The sequence below is a fragment of the Watersipora subatra genome, chromosome 8, assembly GCF_963576615.1.
Source record: "Watersipora subatra chromosome 8, tzWatSuba1.1, whole genome shotgun sequence".
NCBI classification, from domain to species: domain Eukaryota; kingdom Metazoa; phylum Bryozoa; class Gymnolaemata; order Cheilostomatida; family Watersiporidae; genus Watersipora; species Watersipora subatra.
In genome coordinates, this window is record NC_088715.1 from 55,584,930 (window position 1) to 55,602,957 (window position 18,028).

The 18,028-nt window shown below is 26.3% G+C and overlaps 1 protein-coding gene across 3 annotated transcripts in view; it reads left to right on the plus strand.

Moving 5' to 3' along the window:
- The first annotated feature begins 502 nt into the window (after positions 1-502).
- The window catches only part of LOC137401466 (zinc finger protein 436-like), a 34,060-nt gene continuing 16,534 nt past the window's right edge, over positions 503-18,028 (plus strand). For all 3 annotated transcript variants that reach the window (XM_068087819.1, XM_068087820.1, XM_068087821.1), the window contains exons 1-5: positions 503-550; positions 5,967-5,993; positions 6,032-6,109; positions 15,736-15,862; positions 17,387-17,491. In XM_068087819.1, coding sequence (XP_067943920.1) covers positions 6,071-6,109; positions 15,736-15,862; positions 17,387-17,491 — 271 coding nt within the window. In that variant the 5' untranslated portion in view covers positions 503-550; positions 5,967-5,993; positions 6,032-6,070. The remainder of the gene's footprint in view (positions 551-5,966; positions 5,994-6,031; positions 6,110-15,735; positions 15,863-17,386; positions 17,492-18,028) is intronic.

Here is an 18,028-nt window from a genome sequence, read left to right on the forward strand (position 1 = left end):
ACAAAAAATTGGCAATTGATGGTATTAAAAATATAATTATCATTGTGAATACATTAGATTGTTTGTTTGCAGACTTGAAGTTGTGAAATTGCAAGTAAACACAATGTAGCTAAGACATTCTAGCACATACAATGTACATGTATAATCGGAGTTATTTGCCATGAAGTACCCAAAAACTTGTAAATATGGAGCTGTCTGTCACCTTTATAACTGCATTGTGAGTTAGAGCAAAACCTGAGCTTTTTTGTGGCATACTTGATAGTGCTCTAAGGCTACCCAAAGTAACTTTATTGGCTGATAAACAAAGACAGTTAAGACTGGTCCATTGTAATTCTATATAAAAGCAGGCGTGGTCTGTTTGTTTGGAACTTTCGATGCGTTTGTATAAGCTCCGTTGGTAGCGTAACTTTCCCTAAACGACGCTGGCTTAGCTAGGGTTCTGACTAAATCTATGGTTATAGCCCAAATTACGATCTACATGCCGGAAACGCCACTGCAAACGAAAAAATAACCCTCCAAATTTGTTGATAATATCATCTTTCTGCTACATGTACGTTTGTATACTCTCTACACGTGCTCAAACTCAAATTTATTTGTGTAAATGTTTTCGAGCATGCGTAAGTAAGCATTTTGTAAGACAAAAATGTAAACTTACCTATTATTTCCATTGGATCCACCCATCATCACTGGGTTTTCTATCAGCAATGGCTGGTGCGTCTTTGTGGTTTCTTTTATGTGAGCGGGTTATTATTTTTGCAGTGTTTGCCCAATCTATTTGTTCCTTTGCACGCAAGTAGCTTATCAAAGGGCGTTTACAGAAGGCATGTTACAGACAAATGTTTACTTTCTCTTTTAGATGAAAAAACTAACATTATTGAAAATGATCGCCGTACATTCCATACCCAATTATTTAATTTGATCGCATAAAAATGTCTGTGTTTTAAAATCGGCAAAACCCGTGCTTGCTGTTTTTCTGTCGCAGTATCGTGTAAAGTGAAATTTACGGTATTCTACAAAATGTGTTAGTGTTTGAATGCACATGCATAACCTTTTTCATCAAAACAAAGTCTAATTGATTGGCCGTGTTATTGAATCTCAACGCACAAAAATAAACAGTGTTAGAGCTAGAACCATGTAAAAGACTAATAATGCACGAATAGACATAAATACAATAAATAAACAGTGGCCAGTGTTGTTTAACACAAATGTGTACCAAACCACTAGCACACGATGTTGGCAACAATAACCAATGTTAAGGTTTAGAACAATGTTGTTTAGCAAAATCATTAGGTTTTGGAGTTGTTCACACTTAAGATGTTTCACTTGCAGACTTATTAGGCAATTGACCAAATATCAAGCATAACAATTACTCAACTAACAATCATGCGTTTAAATGAAACAAAGCAGTCAATGAATTAGGACAAAGTATTCAACCAGGTTATATCATAATCATATTGACGCCTATTCAAGAAGACGCATTATAAATAATTTACGAAGGCTAATTAAAAGTGCATACTATTAGCAGAGTTGAATAATAGCATTGAAAGAAGCAGCCATATGTTATGTATGATTTCAATACACTACAAAATCAACTATTTATGAAAGGTACATGTGACATTCGGTCCCTTTTTAAAGATACAAATTTTTGACCAAATGATCACTGAGCCTATATGGGCGTCATTTTGGTAATCAAGTTTCGAACATGTGTGACATAACTTGCGATCACTTGTGTTCTTTTGAGCCAAGTATTTGTTCCAAAATTTTCTAATTGATTAGTTTTAATCTTTTCAGTTGTTAATGTGTCTAGCTGTTTGTTTTTCATAAAATCTATGTAGTCAGAAAACCCTCTATTTACTGTACGAATTGGCAGTTAAAGGTTAGAGAATGTCCAAATGCAAGATTGAATATGCTAAAGATGCGTAATAATGAGGCTTTAATTGGTGATCAAAAAGCTAACAGATTAACTCAGCAAGCATTACCAAGTGAATATTGAGTCCCCATTTTTTCATACAGTCTCCATTGAATGGTAACAATGTTAGAATAATGTTACAATCCATCGTTTCTTCGTGACGTCATTTGATCGTTGTCTGCCATCTTTATGGACAACTTTTATCGTTGAAAACACGAAGCTTCTGCACTTAATTATTGCAAAGAATGCTTTTGTTTGCAAATTTTTTTATTTTAGTATTAAAACAACAGCAAAAAATACTATTAACCAATAGAATGATGATCGTTTTCTGCAAAGATGGCGGCTTTTTCGTGTACGAGCGCATGCGCAAACAGGGTGATGACGTCAAAATGATGGATTGTATACTGGCCAAGAATGCTACATTATCCAGGCCACTCTCAGTCTATTATTTTTATTAGACTCAACTGATTTTATCATCAAGTTGGCAATCTTAAATTTTAATGCATTTTAAGAGGGCAACAGAATTAGCTATGGAGACATGAGCATTCCAAACAAAATAGACATTTTAGACATCCCACCGATTTCTTTGAGAACAACTAGCACGCAGGCTACTTGCATGTGTATATGCTGCTGTATGTAAATTTTTCACACGCAAGTAGCACATGTGCTACTTGCATGTTAAAAAGCAAGTAAGACATGTACAGTTACAGTGAATTGAGAGAGAGGAAGGGTGCAACCTAAGCAGACCTTTATAGCGAAAGGATCATATTATGCCATAATAGTAGAATAATACTAACAATAGTAATAATAATAATATGCTATAATAATACAAAATTTCTAAAGCAAGGTTGAATATGCTAAAGATTGTTTCAACACCCTGGCTTTGTTTATCCTGATTACATGTTATCTACACTCATGTTGGTTAATTTTCAGTCTCTGGTGTTTGGTTGGCTGTCTCGGGTTGGCTGTCTCTGATTCTGTGTGAAACCATACAGTATCAGAGGCAGCTATTGTGTAACGTTTACAAAAAGAAAACGTCATGCTACATCCCATGGTCTCACTTATGACCTTTTATGTTAGATCATATTCAAACACAAAGGATTATGAGTATTTAATTTGACTCTGGTATGAAGAAAGCTCAAGAGTTCTGACCTTGAAAATAGTTTTAAAGATGAACTTACACCTTTGAAGTGATGCAAATAAAATAATATCAGTATAAAGCTAAAACATCAAGCTTCAAATTGATGTACTTTCTGTTTTTGTTGACCTACCCAGTCCAGAAATATAATAGTAGTTTGAATGGGATCCCTCTGTGGAAGGCTCATATTTAAGCAAAGGCGTGGTTATGACATCTATAGCTGCGCTTCGACAAAGAGACCAACAAAATAGAGATGGGTGGAACTGCAACATGATCGCAATAGATGGTATCAATAATGAGAAAGAGACAGGTAGCCACACAACTAGTGGCATCACGTCGCCATGTTCTTTTCTTGTGAGTGTTTCAACTACGATCAAGTTTTGTCACTTTAAATCTTGAAACATCCTGGCAGTCAGAGCACCTCCAACACGAAAAGCAGTCACAAATAATAAAAAAATACCAATACTTATAAAAATTAGTAAAATGTTGTGTTAGTTCATGTTCATGGTTTTGTGCTGCGGTAGTAAACTCTTATCAACATTGAGATTCCTGGACGACTAGGACCAATAATCGCGTTAGTTGATGAAATGTAGCAAAGTTTCACTATATTTGAACCATTCCTACTCATCACTCATTGACTCGCCTCTTGTATAAGCAGTGAAAATCTATGATCAAAAAGTAGACAATTCTTATTTACAAATTTAACAAACTACAAACCACTCAATTTGCTGTCTTCATGTGTCCAGAGGCATGTGGCGTACTTGCTTTCCGATGCATTCCACTCTCTACATGTTTACATCAGAGAGATAAGCAATATGAATAGCTTTGATCTTTCAAAAAGTACCTGCTGGACTCACGGACATAATGTCTGTGCTCCCTTGGTTATCCACTCCTTACACGGACTCACACCTTGACTAGCCAATAGTAGCCATGCTATTGTACAATGAGCCCTCGTCGTTTCTATTTTTTTTTCTTGTTTTCAGATGATATGATTGGACATAAAACAAACTTCCCATATCTGTACTCCATATTAGTTTGATTTAAAGCATTCTAGAGTTATCTTGTTAAGGGCTTTTACACTTGTCATATTAGTTGTAATCTGCAGGCTTTTTGGATTATTTGCTTTGCCGATCATTGCATAACTATTTATAGCTAGCTAGCAAGTTTCAAAGGGTCTGAACATTAATTCATTGATAAAAGAAGTGTTGTGGCTATTGTTGTTATCGTCTGGCTTTTTCAACCCTCTTTCAAGGTCAGATTATTAATTTCCTTGTTGCATTGTTTACCCAGTGTTTAAGCTCAAGCTGTGCTAGTATTGCATGCTGGGACTTATTATAGGCTGTAGAAGCTGTATGTTTTTCTGCATAAGTTGAATATTGTTTTTAGGCATTATCAAAGCAGCAATTATGTATTGGTTGCTAAAATTTTGCCTCATACAATTTAGTGAGTATTTTTAATATACAACTTTGCTTTAAAACATGTTTTCTTTTATACTAAGCTTGACCCCTGGGTACGAATAGACAACAAACAGTTAGTACCGCTTTTTTATACTGAAAATAGTTTGTTGTTTTGCTTTATTGTAGACGTATAAAATATTTATTATTAGTCTTACTTTGCAGAATAGACTTTGTTATTTCGAAAGAATAAGTAAATCGTTGTAATTGACCATCGAAGATGTGCGCTCCCATTTAGATCACGCGAAAGCAGTTTAGACAAGAAATTAATGCAGAGTTACATAACGTAATATTAATATTGTGCAAACCGAAAATGAAACTCTGAAGAACGTGCGATCGACTAACAAATAAATTTGCATCTTTCAAAATATTATTATCGATAGCAGAAACTTCCTAAATTTAAACACGAGTGATCCCACAAAGAAAGGTTTTGAATTTAAACTATAAGATATTGTAACAACGTTGGACATCAATCAACAAACAAAATGTAAGTCTTTTTATAAAAACGAACAATGTTGGATAATTGACTTTTGCGAAACATCATTTTTTCTATTGATGAGAAAAGCGATTAGCAAGCAGTATAGCCTTGTTTCTTTTTGATATGTCATAGATGCATAAAGGTTTATGCTGTATTGGAACTCGGGTTAAGGGGGGCTGTCACAAAGTTTTGAAAGTGTGATAAATATTTTAAAAAGCGTTTGCAACATCACAATTAAATGGTTGCTATTTTGCCGTTATCCATCGTTATTCATCGTTACTTTCATCGTTATTAATTTAATACTCCTGTTAACTTTCTAGAACTGCTTCATAGGCAATCTAAATATATTTTTACTGTAAATATTTAAGGTTTGTAGATATTTTGTAAACATTGTGCCCATTCGCTGGTTATCAATTTTCAGCTATTCTGAGCCAATGCAGAAATTCGAAATTGGCACTTTTATCACGAAAGCGCTTTTGCAAAAATGCAGAAATGGCACTTAAAGGTTATATAAGTATTGAGTTCAAATAAGACCTAGAAATTACTGATTTCGCTGCAATCTATATGTCCACTATATGATACTATGGTATATATATATACAATGATACTATATGTCCATCTATATGATACTACTCGACTTGAATTTGTTAATATTTGTATACTGCCAGATCTGTGCGCCGTGAATGATCATCATTTGTAAGAACTATATGCCTAATTTTTCAATTGTGCACCAAGGTGATCAAGTGATGCAGTTGTAAGCCTGCTTGGCTGAAAACCTAAGTGTCCGTGTTCAAATCTCATATGGTGCAATATTTTTTCCTAACGCTCTTAGACATGGTTTTTATTGTAGTAAAGATTTTAAAGTTTTCTGTTGCACTAGTTTTGGGAATTGCATGTTTTATAGCATTTCCTAATTTTAATGAATTTCACTTTTGTTACCTTCGTTGAAATAAACAGCGTGTAAATTGCAACATTTCCATGTTTTAGGTACGTATATACAGTAGGATACAGCTGCAAACACCACTGAGCTCTTCAAACACCACTGAGCTCTTCAAACACCACTGAGCTCTTCAAACATTGTTGATTGAATAATGGCTGCTGATATCTTCCAAGAGATTGTATCCCAATTTGTAAGCGTATTTAATGTCATAGATTCATCTACACTCATGACTTAATTTGAAAATCTCAATTTTTACAGATTATTGGCTAAGTCGAAGCAACCAATTAAGCAAACACTGCTTTAAATTAGTCAAATATTGCATATATGATTTGCAATTTTAATATAGCTATTATATTGTTTAAATGCAATATTGTAAGCATAGCTTTGCCTGACCATGCTTTACTTCATTTTTCATGCTGGTATTGCTAATATTTTTTGTGAATTCCATACTGAATAGCGTGGTGGTAGCTTTGTGATCAGATGAAAGACTTGGCAAGTGAAATACTTGACTACGCGTGAGACTTTCAGGAAATTTGAACAATTAAGAAATAATTTTCAGATTTTGTTTCATCAAAGACTAAATTATCTTGTTCCTCCTGCTTTACCTCCTATTAGCATGTTCTAATATTTCTCATTGCTGCCTTCGCATGACGCGCTGCCTTATGTGATGTGATATCCCTTCTGTATTACTCACCTTCGCCCTGTAATCTTGTATCCTGAAAATTGCCATCATTATTCTATTGCTAGTGCAGTGAAAAAATGGGGTGTTTATCAAGACTAGCTTTTATGATGCTTAGTTAAAGCTGATTAAAAAAAGTATGAAGTACGTAATGAATTTTGTTACTTTTAAAACACTATTATAAACATTAGTATTAAAACACTATTATAAACATTAGTATTAAAACACTATTATAAACATTATTATTAAAACACTATTATAAACATTAGTATTAAAACACTATTATAAACATTAGTATTAAAACACTATTATAAACATTAGTATTAAAACACTATTATAAACATTAGTATTAAAACACTATTATAAACATTAGTATTAAAACACTATTATAAACATTAGTATTAAAACACTATTATAAACTTTAGTATTAAAACACTATTATAAACATTAGTATTAAAACACTATTATAAACATTAGTATTAAAACACTATTATAAACATTAGTATTAAAACACTATTATAAACTTTAGTATTAAAACACTATTATAAACTTTAGTATTAAAACACTATTATAAACAGTATTATTAAAACACTATTATAAACTTTATTATTAAAACACTGTTATAAACATTAGTATTAAAACACTATTATAAACATTAGTATTAAAACACTATTATAAACATTAGTATTAAAACACTATTATAAACATTAGTATTAAAACACTATTATAAACATTAGTATTAAAACACTATTATAAACATTAGTATTAAAACACTATTATAAACATTAGTATTAAAACACTATTATAAACATTAGTATTAAAACACTATTATAAACTTTAGTATTAAAACACTATTATAAACATTAGTATTAAAACACTATTATAAACATTAGTATTAAAACACTATTATAAACATTAGTATTAAAACACTATTATAAACTTTAGTATTAAAACACTATTATAAACTTTAGTATTAAAACACTATTATAAACAGTATTATTAAAACACTATTATAAACTTTATTATTAAAACACTGTTATAAACATTAGTATTAAAACACTATTATAAACATTAGTATTAAAACACTATTATAAACATTAGTATTAAAACACTATTATAAACATTAGTATTAAAACACTATTATAAACATTAGTATTAAAACACTATTATAAACATTAGTATTAAAACACTATTATAAACATTAGTATTAAAACACTATTATAAACATTAGTATTAAAACACTATTATAAACTTTAGTATTAAAACACTATTATAAACATTAGTATTAAAACACTATTATAAACATTAGTATTAAAACACTATTATAAACATTAGTATTAAAACACTATTATAAACATTAGTATTAAAACACTATTATAAACTTTAGTATTAAAACACTATTATAAACATTAGTATTAAAACACTATTATAAACATTAGTATTAAAACACTATTATAAACATTAGTATTAAAACACTATTATAAACATTATTATTAAAACACTATTATAAACTTTATTATTACAACACTGTTATAAACTTTATTATTACAACACTATTATAAACATTATTATTAAAACACTAATATAAACATTATTATTAAAACACTAATATAAACATTATTATTAAAACACTATTATAAACTTTATTATTACAACACTATTATAAACATTATTATTAAAACACTATTATAAACATTATTATTAAAACACTAATATAAACATTATTATTAAAACACTAATATAAACATTATTATTAAAACACTATTATAAACTTTATTATTACAACACTATTATAAACATTAGTATTAAAACACTATTATAAACTTTATTATTAAGACACTATTATAAACATTATTATTAAAACACTATTATAAACATTATTATTAAAACACTATTATAAGCATTATTATTAAAACACTATTATAAACATTAGTATTATAACACTATTATAAACAGTATTATTAAAACACTATTATAAACATTGTTATTAAAACACTATTATAAACTTTATTATTAAAACACTATTATAAACATTAGTATTAAAACACTATTATAAACATTAGTATTAAAACACTATTATAAACATTATTATTAAAACACTATTATAAACATTAGTATTAAAACACTATTATAAACATTAGTATTAAAACACTATTATAAACATTAGTATTAAAACACTATTATAAACATTAGTATTAAAACACTATTATAAACATTAGTATTAAAACACTATTATAAACATTAGTATTAAAACACTATTATAAACTTTAGTATTAAAACACTATTATAAACATTAGTATTAAAACACTATTATAAACATTAGTATTAAAACACTATTATAAACATTAGTATTAAAACACTATTATAAACATTAGTATTAAAACACTATTATAAACTTTAGTATTAAAACACTATTATAAACTTTAGTATTAAAACACTATTATAAACAGTATTATTAAAACACTATTATAAACTTTATTATTAAAACACTGTTATAAACATTAGTATTAAAACACTATTATAAACATTAGTATTAAAACACTATTATAAACATTAGTATTAAAACACTATTATAAACATTAGTATTAAAACACTATTATAAACATTAGTATTAAAACACTATTATAAACATTAGTATTAAAACACTATTATAAACATTAGTATTAAAACACTATTATAAACATTAGTATTAAAACACTATTATAAACTTTAGTATTAAAACACTATTATAAACATTAGTATTAAAACACTATTATAAACTTTAGTATTAAAACACTATTATAAACATTAGTATTAAAACACTATTATAAACATTGTTATTAAAACACTATTATAAACTTTAGTATTAAAACACTATTATAAACATTAGTATTAAAACACTATTATAAACATTAGTATTAAAACACTATTATAAACTTTAGTATTAAAACACTATTATAAACATTAGTATTAAAACACTATTATAAACATTAGTATTAAAACACTATTATAAACATTAGTATTAAAACACTATTATAAACATTATTATTAAAACACTATTATAAACTTTATTATTACAACACTGTTATAAACTTTATTATTACAACACTATTATAAACATTATTATTAAAACACTAATATAAACATTATTATTAAAACACTAATATAAACATTATTATTAAAACACTATTATAAACTTTATTATTACAACACTATTATAAACATTATTATTAAAACACTATTATAAACATTATTATTAAAACACTAATATAAACATTATTATTAAAACACTAATATAAACATTATTATTAAAACACTATTATAAACTTTATTATTACAACACTATTATAAACATTAGTATTAAAACACTATTATAAACTTTATTATTAAGACACTATTATAAACTTTATTATTAAAACACTATTATAAACATTATTATTAAAACACTATTATAAACATTAGTATTAAAACACTATTATAAACATTATTATTAAAACACTATTATAAGCATTATTATTAAAACACTATTATAAACATTATTATTAAAACACTATTATAAGCATTATTATTAAAACACTATTATAAACATTAGTATTATAACACTATTATAAACAGTATTATTAAAACACTATTATAAGCATTATTATTAAAACACTATTATAAACATTAGTATTATAACACTATTATAAACAGTATTATTAAAACACTATTATAAACATTGTTATTAAAACACTATTATAAACTTTATTATTAAAACACTATTATAAACATTAGTATTAAAACACTATTATAAACATTAGTATTAAAACACTATTATAAACATTATTATTAAAACACTATTATAAACTTTATTATTAAGACACTATTATAAACATTATTATTAAAACACTAATATAAACATTATTATTAAAACACTATTATAAACTTTATTATTACAACACTATTATAAACATTATTATTAAAACACTATTATAAACATTAGTATTATAACACTATTATAAACAGTATTATTAAAACACTATTATAAACATTGTTATTAAAACACTATTATAAACTTTAGTATTAAAACACTATTATAAACTTTATTATTAAGACACCATTATAAACATTATTATTAAAACACTAATATAAACATTATTATTAAAACACTATTATAAACTTTATTATTACAACACTATTATAAACATTATTATTAAAACACTATTATAAACATTAGTATTATAACACTATTATAAACAGTATTATTAAAACACTATTATAAACATTGTTATTAAAACACTATTATAAACATTAGTATTAAAACACTATTATAAACATTGTTATTAAAACACTATTATAAACTTTATTATTAAAACACTATTATAAACATTAGTATTAAAACACTATTATAAACTTTATTATTAAGACACTATTATAAACATTATTATTAAAACACTAATATAAACATTATTATTAAAACACTATTATAAACTTTATTATTACAACACTATTATAAACATTATTATTAAAACACTATTATAAACATTAGTATTATAACACTATTATAAACAGTATTATTAAAACACTATTATAAACATTGTTATTAAAACACTATTATAAACTTTATTATTAAAACACTATTATAAACATTAGTATTAAAACACTATTATAAACATTAGTATTAAAACACTATTATAAACATTATTATTAAAACACTATTATAAACTTTATTATTAAAACACTATTATAAACATTAGTATTAAAACACTATTATAAACTTTATTATTAAGACACTATTATAAACATTATTATTAAAACACTATTATAAACATTATTATTAAAACACTATTATAAGCATTATTATTAAAACACTAATATAAACATTATTATTAAAACACTATTATAAACATTATTATTAAAACACTATTATAAACATTATTATTAAAACACTATTATAAACTTTATTATTAAAACACTATTATAAACTTTATTATTACAACACTATTATAAACATTATTATTAAAACACTAATATAAACATTATTATTAAAACACTAATATAAACATTATTATTAAAACACTATTATAAACATTATTATTAAAACACTATTATAAACATTATTATTAAAACACTATTATAAACTTTATTATTACAACACTGTTATAAACTTTATTATTACAACACTATTATAAACATTATTATTAAAACACTAATATAAACATTATTATTAAAACACTAATATAAACATTATTATTAAAACACTATTATAAACTTTATTATTACAACACTATTATAAACATTATTATTAAAACACTATTATAAACATTATTATTAAAACACTAATATAAACATTATTATTAAAACACTAATATAAACATTATTATTAAAACACTATTATAAACTTTATTATTACAACACTATTATAAACATTATTATTAAAACACTATTATAAACATTATTATTAAAACACTATTATAAACTTTATTATTAAAACACTATTATAAACTTTATTATTACAACACTATTATAAACATTATTATTAAAACACTAATATAAACATTATTATTAAAACACTAATATAAACATTAGTATTAAAACACTGTTATAAACATTAGTATTAAAACACTATTATAAACATTAGTATTAAAACACTATTATAAACATTATTATTAAAACACTATTATAAACTTTATTATTAAAACACTATTATAAACTTTATTATTAAAACACTATTATAAACTTTATTATTACAACACTATTATAAACATTATTATTAAAACACTATTATAAACTTTATTATTACAACACTATTATAAACATTATTATTAAAACACTATTATAAACATTATTATTAAAACACTAATATAAACATTATTATTAAAACACTAATATAAACATTATTATTAAAACACTATTATAAACTTTATTATTACAACACTATTATAAACATTATTATTAAAACACTATTATAAACATTATTATTAAAACACTATTATAAACATTATTATTAAAACACTATTATAAACATTATTATTAAAACACTAATATAAACATTATTATTAAAACACTAATATAAACATTATTATTAAAACACTATTATAAACTTTATTATTACAACACTATTATAAACATTATTATTAAAACACTATTATAAACATTATTATTAAAACACTATTATAAACATTATTATTAAAACACTATTATAAACTTTATTATTAAAACACTATTATAAACTTTATTATTACAACACTATTATAAACATTATTATTAAAACACTAATATAAACATTATTATTAAAACACTAATATAAACATTATTATTAAAACACTATTATAAACATTATTATTAAAACACTATTATAAACATTATTATTAAAACACTATTATAAACTTTATTATTACAACACTGTTATAAACTTTATTATTACAACACTATTATAAACATTATTATTAAAACACTAATATAAACATTATTATTAAAACACTAATATAAACATTATTATTAAAACACTATTATAAACTTTATTATTACAACACTATTATAAACATTATTATTAAAACACTATTATAAACATTATTATTAAAACACTAATATAAACATTATTATTAAAACACTAATATAAACATTATTATTAAAACACTATTATAAACTTTATTATTACAACACTATTATAAACATTATTATTAAAACACTATTATAAACATTATTATTAAAACACTATTATAAACTTTATTATTAAAACACTATTATAAACTTTATTATTACAACACTATTATAAACATTATTATTAAAACACTAATATAAACATTATTATTAAAACACTAATATAAACATTAGTATTAAAACACTGTTATAAACATTAGTATTAAAACACTATTATAAACATTAGTATTAAAACACTATTATAAACATTAGTATTAAAACACTATTATAAACATTAGTATTAAAACACTATTATAAACATTAGTATTAAAACACTATTATAAACATTAGTATTAAAACACTATTATAAACATTAGTATTAAAACACTATTATAAACTTTAGTATTAAAACACTATTATAAACATTAGTATTAAAACACTATTATAAACATTAGTATTAAAACACTATTATAAACATTAGTATTAAAACACTATTATAAACATTAGTATTATAACACTATTATAAACATTAGTATTAAAACACTATTATAAACTTTAGTATTAAAACACTATTATAAACAGTATTATTAAAACACTATTATAAACTTTATTATTAAAACACTGTTATAAATATTATTATTAAAATGCTATTATAAACATTATTATAGTGACCAATAGTACCATTAGAAACTGAGGTAACTGGTAAAAGGCAACTGAAATTAGGTTTTTTATCAAAGCATTTGTAAGCGTATTAAAAATAGGATTTTTGTTACGGATATTAGGCTATTTTAAACAGGATTTTTCAAAAACTTAAGATCTAAATTCACCCTGGCTGTGAGAACTAGATGAATGTGCAAAACCTTTCATTGGTAGTCAACTGCAGAAATGATAGCAATTGTTATTTGTAATTGTCCCCCGCCCCTTCCTCCGTAGCTGTTAGTAACAATCTCGCTGATTTGTAGTTGTCCCCCCTTCCTCCGTAGCTGCTAGTAATAATCTAGCTAATTTGTTACAAAAATATTTCCCAGTGACACTACTTTCGCTAGTAGTAAGTTGTCTGGTCTCTAACAGTTTCGCAAATTTTCTGCTGGTCCATATCTAATGCCTTTGCTGTTAAATGCTTTTATGACAATCTTACAGTTCTCGTTATAACTGATTTGCTCAATGTGCAGTGATGTGTATCAGTGTCACAACTTTTGCAACCTGAAATTTAATTCAACCATTTAATTTTGTTTTCTTTCACTTGCAAGCATTTACTGTAGATATTTTTTGACTCGCTTAAAGGAAACAGTCAATACCTGCAGGTGTAATAAGGGCCCTAATTATGTTGTAAATTCCTTCATTGATATGCAGCTTTTATTCTTAGTTCACCTAGGCCTAAATGAATAATAATAATATAATAATAAGGTTTATGATTGCCTAAACATATAAATGTCATATTGACGGCTTCAATCTTGAGCTAAAATTATTGTATGAAAACTTTGTTGGTTTTAAGCAAGTCTGTTCTCTTGGCTTGATTAATCTTATTGCAGTCTAGTACAGTAATACCGTGAGATACGACCCTAGTTTGTTTCGAGACTGAGATCATACATTAATTTACTGGTAGTTCATATCATTTTTCTCTATATGAAATAGCTAGCCGAATGTCTGGAGTTGCGCAGGTAATCCATCGTATTTTTTGACGTCATCAAATCGTTTGTGCATGCGCTCGTTCATGAAAAAGCCGCCATTTCTGTAGAAAACGATCGTTTTTCTTTGATTTATTAGTACTTTTAAGTTTTGTTTTGATACTATAATAAAAAATTGCAAACAAAAACATTGTTTTCAAATTATCATTGCAAAAGCTTCGTGTTTCTAACGAAAAAATTGTCTATAAAGATGGCCGAAAGCTATAAAATGACGTCACAAAAAAACGAAGGATAGAATAGTTTTCTAATGAATTTGAGTAACTTACCTTGAAAGCTAGATCTTTACTAAAACATGCACGTTTTGGGCTAGCTTTCATTGTAAACTGTCAATGGTGCTAGTTATTAACCCCAAGCAAGCTTTTAAGCGTGATTATCTTAACCAATTTAATGACTTTATTTGATGATTTAATGATTTAATTGCCCAATAGATCCATTGTATTCCGCTTAGCTTAATGCCTTAAAGGTTAAGATCGCTGCCTCTAGATCTGAAAGTCCCGAGATTGCTTGCCTGGTATTAATAACTAGCATTGTTGACTGTTACGCGTAACGATTGATAAGCTGGCTCAGAACGCGGGTATCGTTTTAGTATAGATTTTAGTAAAGATCTAGCTTTCTAGGTAAGTTACTCAAGTTCACTAGGTAATTATTCTATTACCCATGCAATGCTAGGCATTTGGCTAGTTAGTTTTATTTCAGCCCAAGCATCTCAAAAATAATTCACTTTTTGTCAAGTTTTTAACAACAAAAAAGTTCGTATCTATATTATTATACGATTTCTGTATTAATCTATTATTTCATATTCTATCAATATCAGGAATTGTGTTATCTACGTGTATTCCTCTTTCATAGGTAATTGAGTGCGAAAAAAATGGTTACAGTGGAGTTGTCTACCTTCATCACGTCCTCACCAAACAAGTCATTGTACAATGCAGTGGAGAAGGTTCTGGAAAACTAGCTGTTGCACAGATAGCTGCTGGTATTGTATTATTTATTCAGCAATATTCATTTAGCACTCGTTTAGTGGAAGAAATATTTGCGATAGGAGAAATATTTGTAGTTATGTTGTATTGGGTGTAGCGTTATTATTTTTATGTAATTCTTAACCCTTGTAACCCTGGCCGGCGTCAATGTATGTCAGTACCCTGGGCAATTTGTAGGACATGACAGTAGGACGGTTTGAAGCTTTCATTCAATTTTTATATATCTAAATATGCTCATAATCAAAAAATACTTGGCAGTGCTCTGGAAAACAAGTCCAACAACACACAATAAATATCACCAAACGAAACAAAATTGTTTCACAGTTCTTTGGGCTAAACCGTAAAAATTCATACGATTTTAGCAAATTCTAAAACCATTTGCGATATCGTCATATATCATCATCATATATCATCATCATATATCTTCATCGTCGAGCACTTGTGCAGCATCGTTTTTTAAGCAAAATAATCTGCAAAATTTCAGTCAGTATCACATAATTCTTCATCTGCATATAATCATCTATCACATACCAAGAAATGAGTTGTATCAAATTTTTTCGTCTTATCGTTGCACTAAAATTGCTATAATAATAAATAATTAATAATATTAGTTATATAATATAATAATAATATATGGAGTTAATACAGATATTTCAAAACCACAAAAATGAAAGTAAATTTTTTTGGTTTAATGCCCTATTCAAAAGTTAATTGGTTTACGCTGTTACTTAGAAACAGCACTTGTAAACAGAGCCATGCAGCTGCGTGTTTTCCAGTTGTCAGGGTTTGTGGCACACGCTATGCAACGCCAGATTACCGGCCGTCAGGGCTCAAAGGGTTATGTTTGTTTTAAAATAAACATTTACTTCACATGAATAGTTAAAGTAATTTTCTAAAAAGGCCACAAAATCATTACCAGGTCGTACCATTGTTTCGCGTGTTCTACTGTGTAGTATTGCAGGTCAAGAATGGGCAGTGTGAACAAGAAAAGCAAATCAATTTCTTATGCCAGATTATTACTTATGAATGGAGGTGAAAATTCCTTATTAGGATAACTTACCAAGGTATACAGTGTAATATCAGGATAACTTACCAAAGTATACAGTGTAATATCAGGATAACTTACCAAGGTATACAGTGCATTATCAGGATACCTTACTAAGGTTTACATCAAGGTTAACAAGGTTTACAACCTACTGTAGGTCAACATCAAAATAACTTAGCAAGGTTGACAGCGCAATATCAGGATACTTTAGCAAGGTTGGCCCTGTCATATCAGGATAACTTACTGAGGTTTATGATATAATATCAGGATAACTTAGAAAGGTTGACAGTATCATGAGGATTTTTGTTTGGTAAAAAAGCTCCTCAAACTGTTCATGCAATCCAAACTTACATCACTCATATCAAAGTTGTTTTCCCTTTTTATGGTTCAGCAAGACAACTCCCTTTATTTGGGGAGGTTTTCAGATACATGTACTTGCTTTGCGTTGCTTATAGATACTTTCTTTGCGTTGCAGGCAAAAGAGTGTTAGTAAGCGAAGAACCAACACTCACCGAGCCTCTCATCCCGGAACCCAACTCCGTTTGCTTAGAGTCTACCAGTCAACCGATATACCCTGAAAGTAAGTTGACATACATGAAACTTACATAAAAAAGTATAGATTCTATCAGAAAGTATCGGTATTTTACTAACATTTGTGATTGTTTTTTATGTTTGAGATGATCTGACTGTCAGGATGTTTTAAGATTAAAATTGACAAAACTTGATCGCAGTTAAAATGCTCAGAAGAAAAATCTGTGCCAAAAAGACATAACCAGTCAAAAATGTCAAAGAAAATAAATTTGTGCATCAGGTGCATCATGGAAACATTGTGAATGAACAATAACCTCCAGACGGTTTTATTCAAGCCTTTAGTTGAGCCAGAAGGGAAGTTCGAGGTACTTCTATACCATAGTCATATAGAATTCAAATTTTTGCAGCTACCATGCTCAACAATGCATTGATCAAACTATTTTAAACACATCAAGAATTTTCAAATTAATTTGATGTTATTCAATTGTAATAAATTTAATATTTATATCAGCTGAGGCTTTGCTGCATCTGAACATGCAGCATGACAATCTCTATCTAGTGTTACACGTATCCTTCGTTTTTTCGT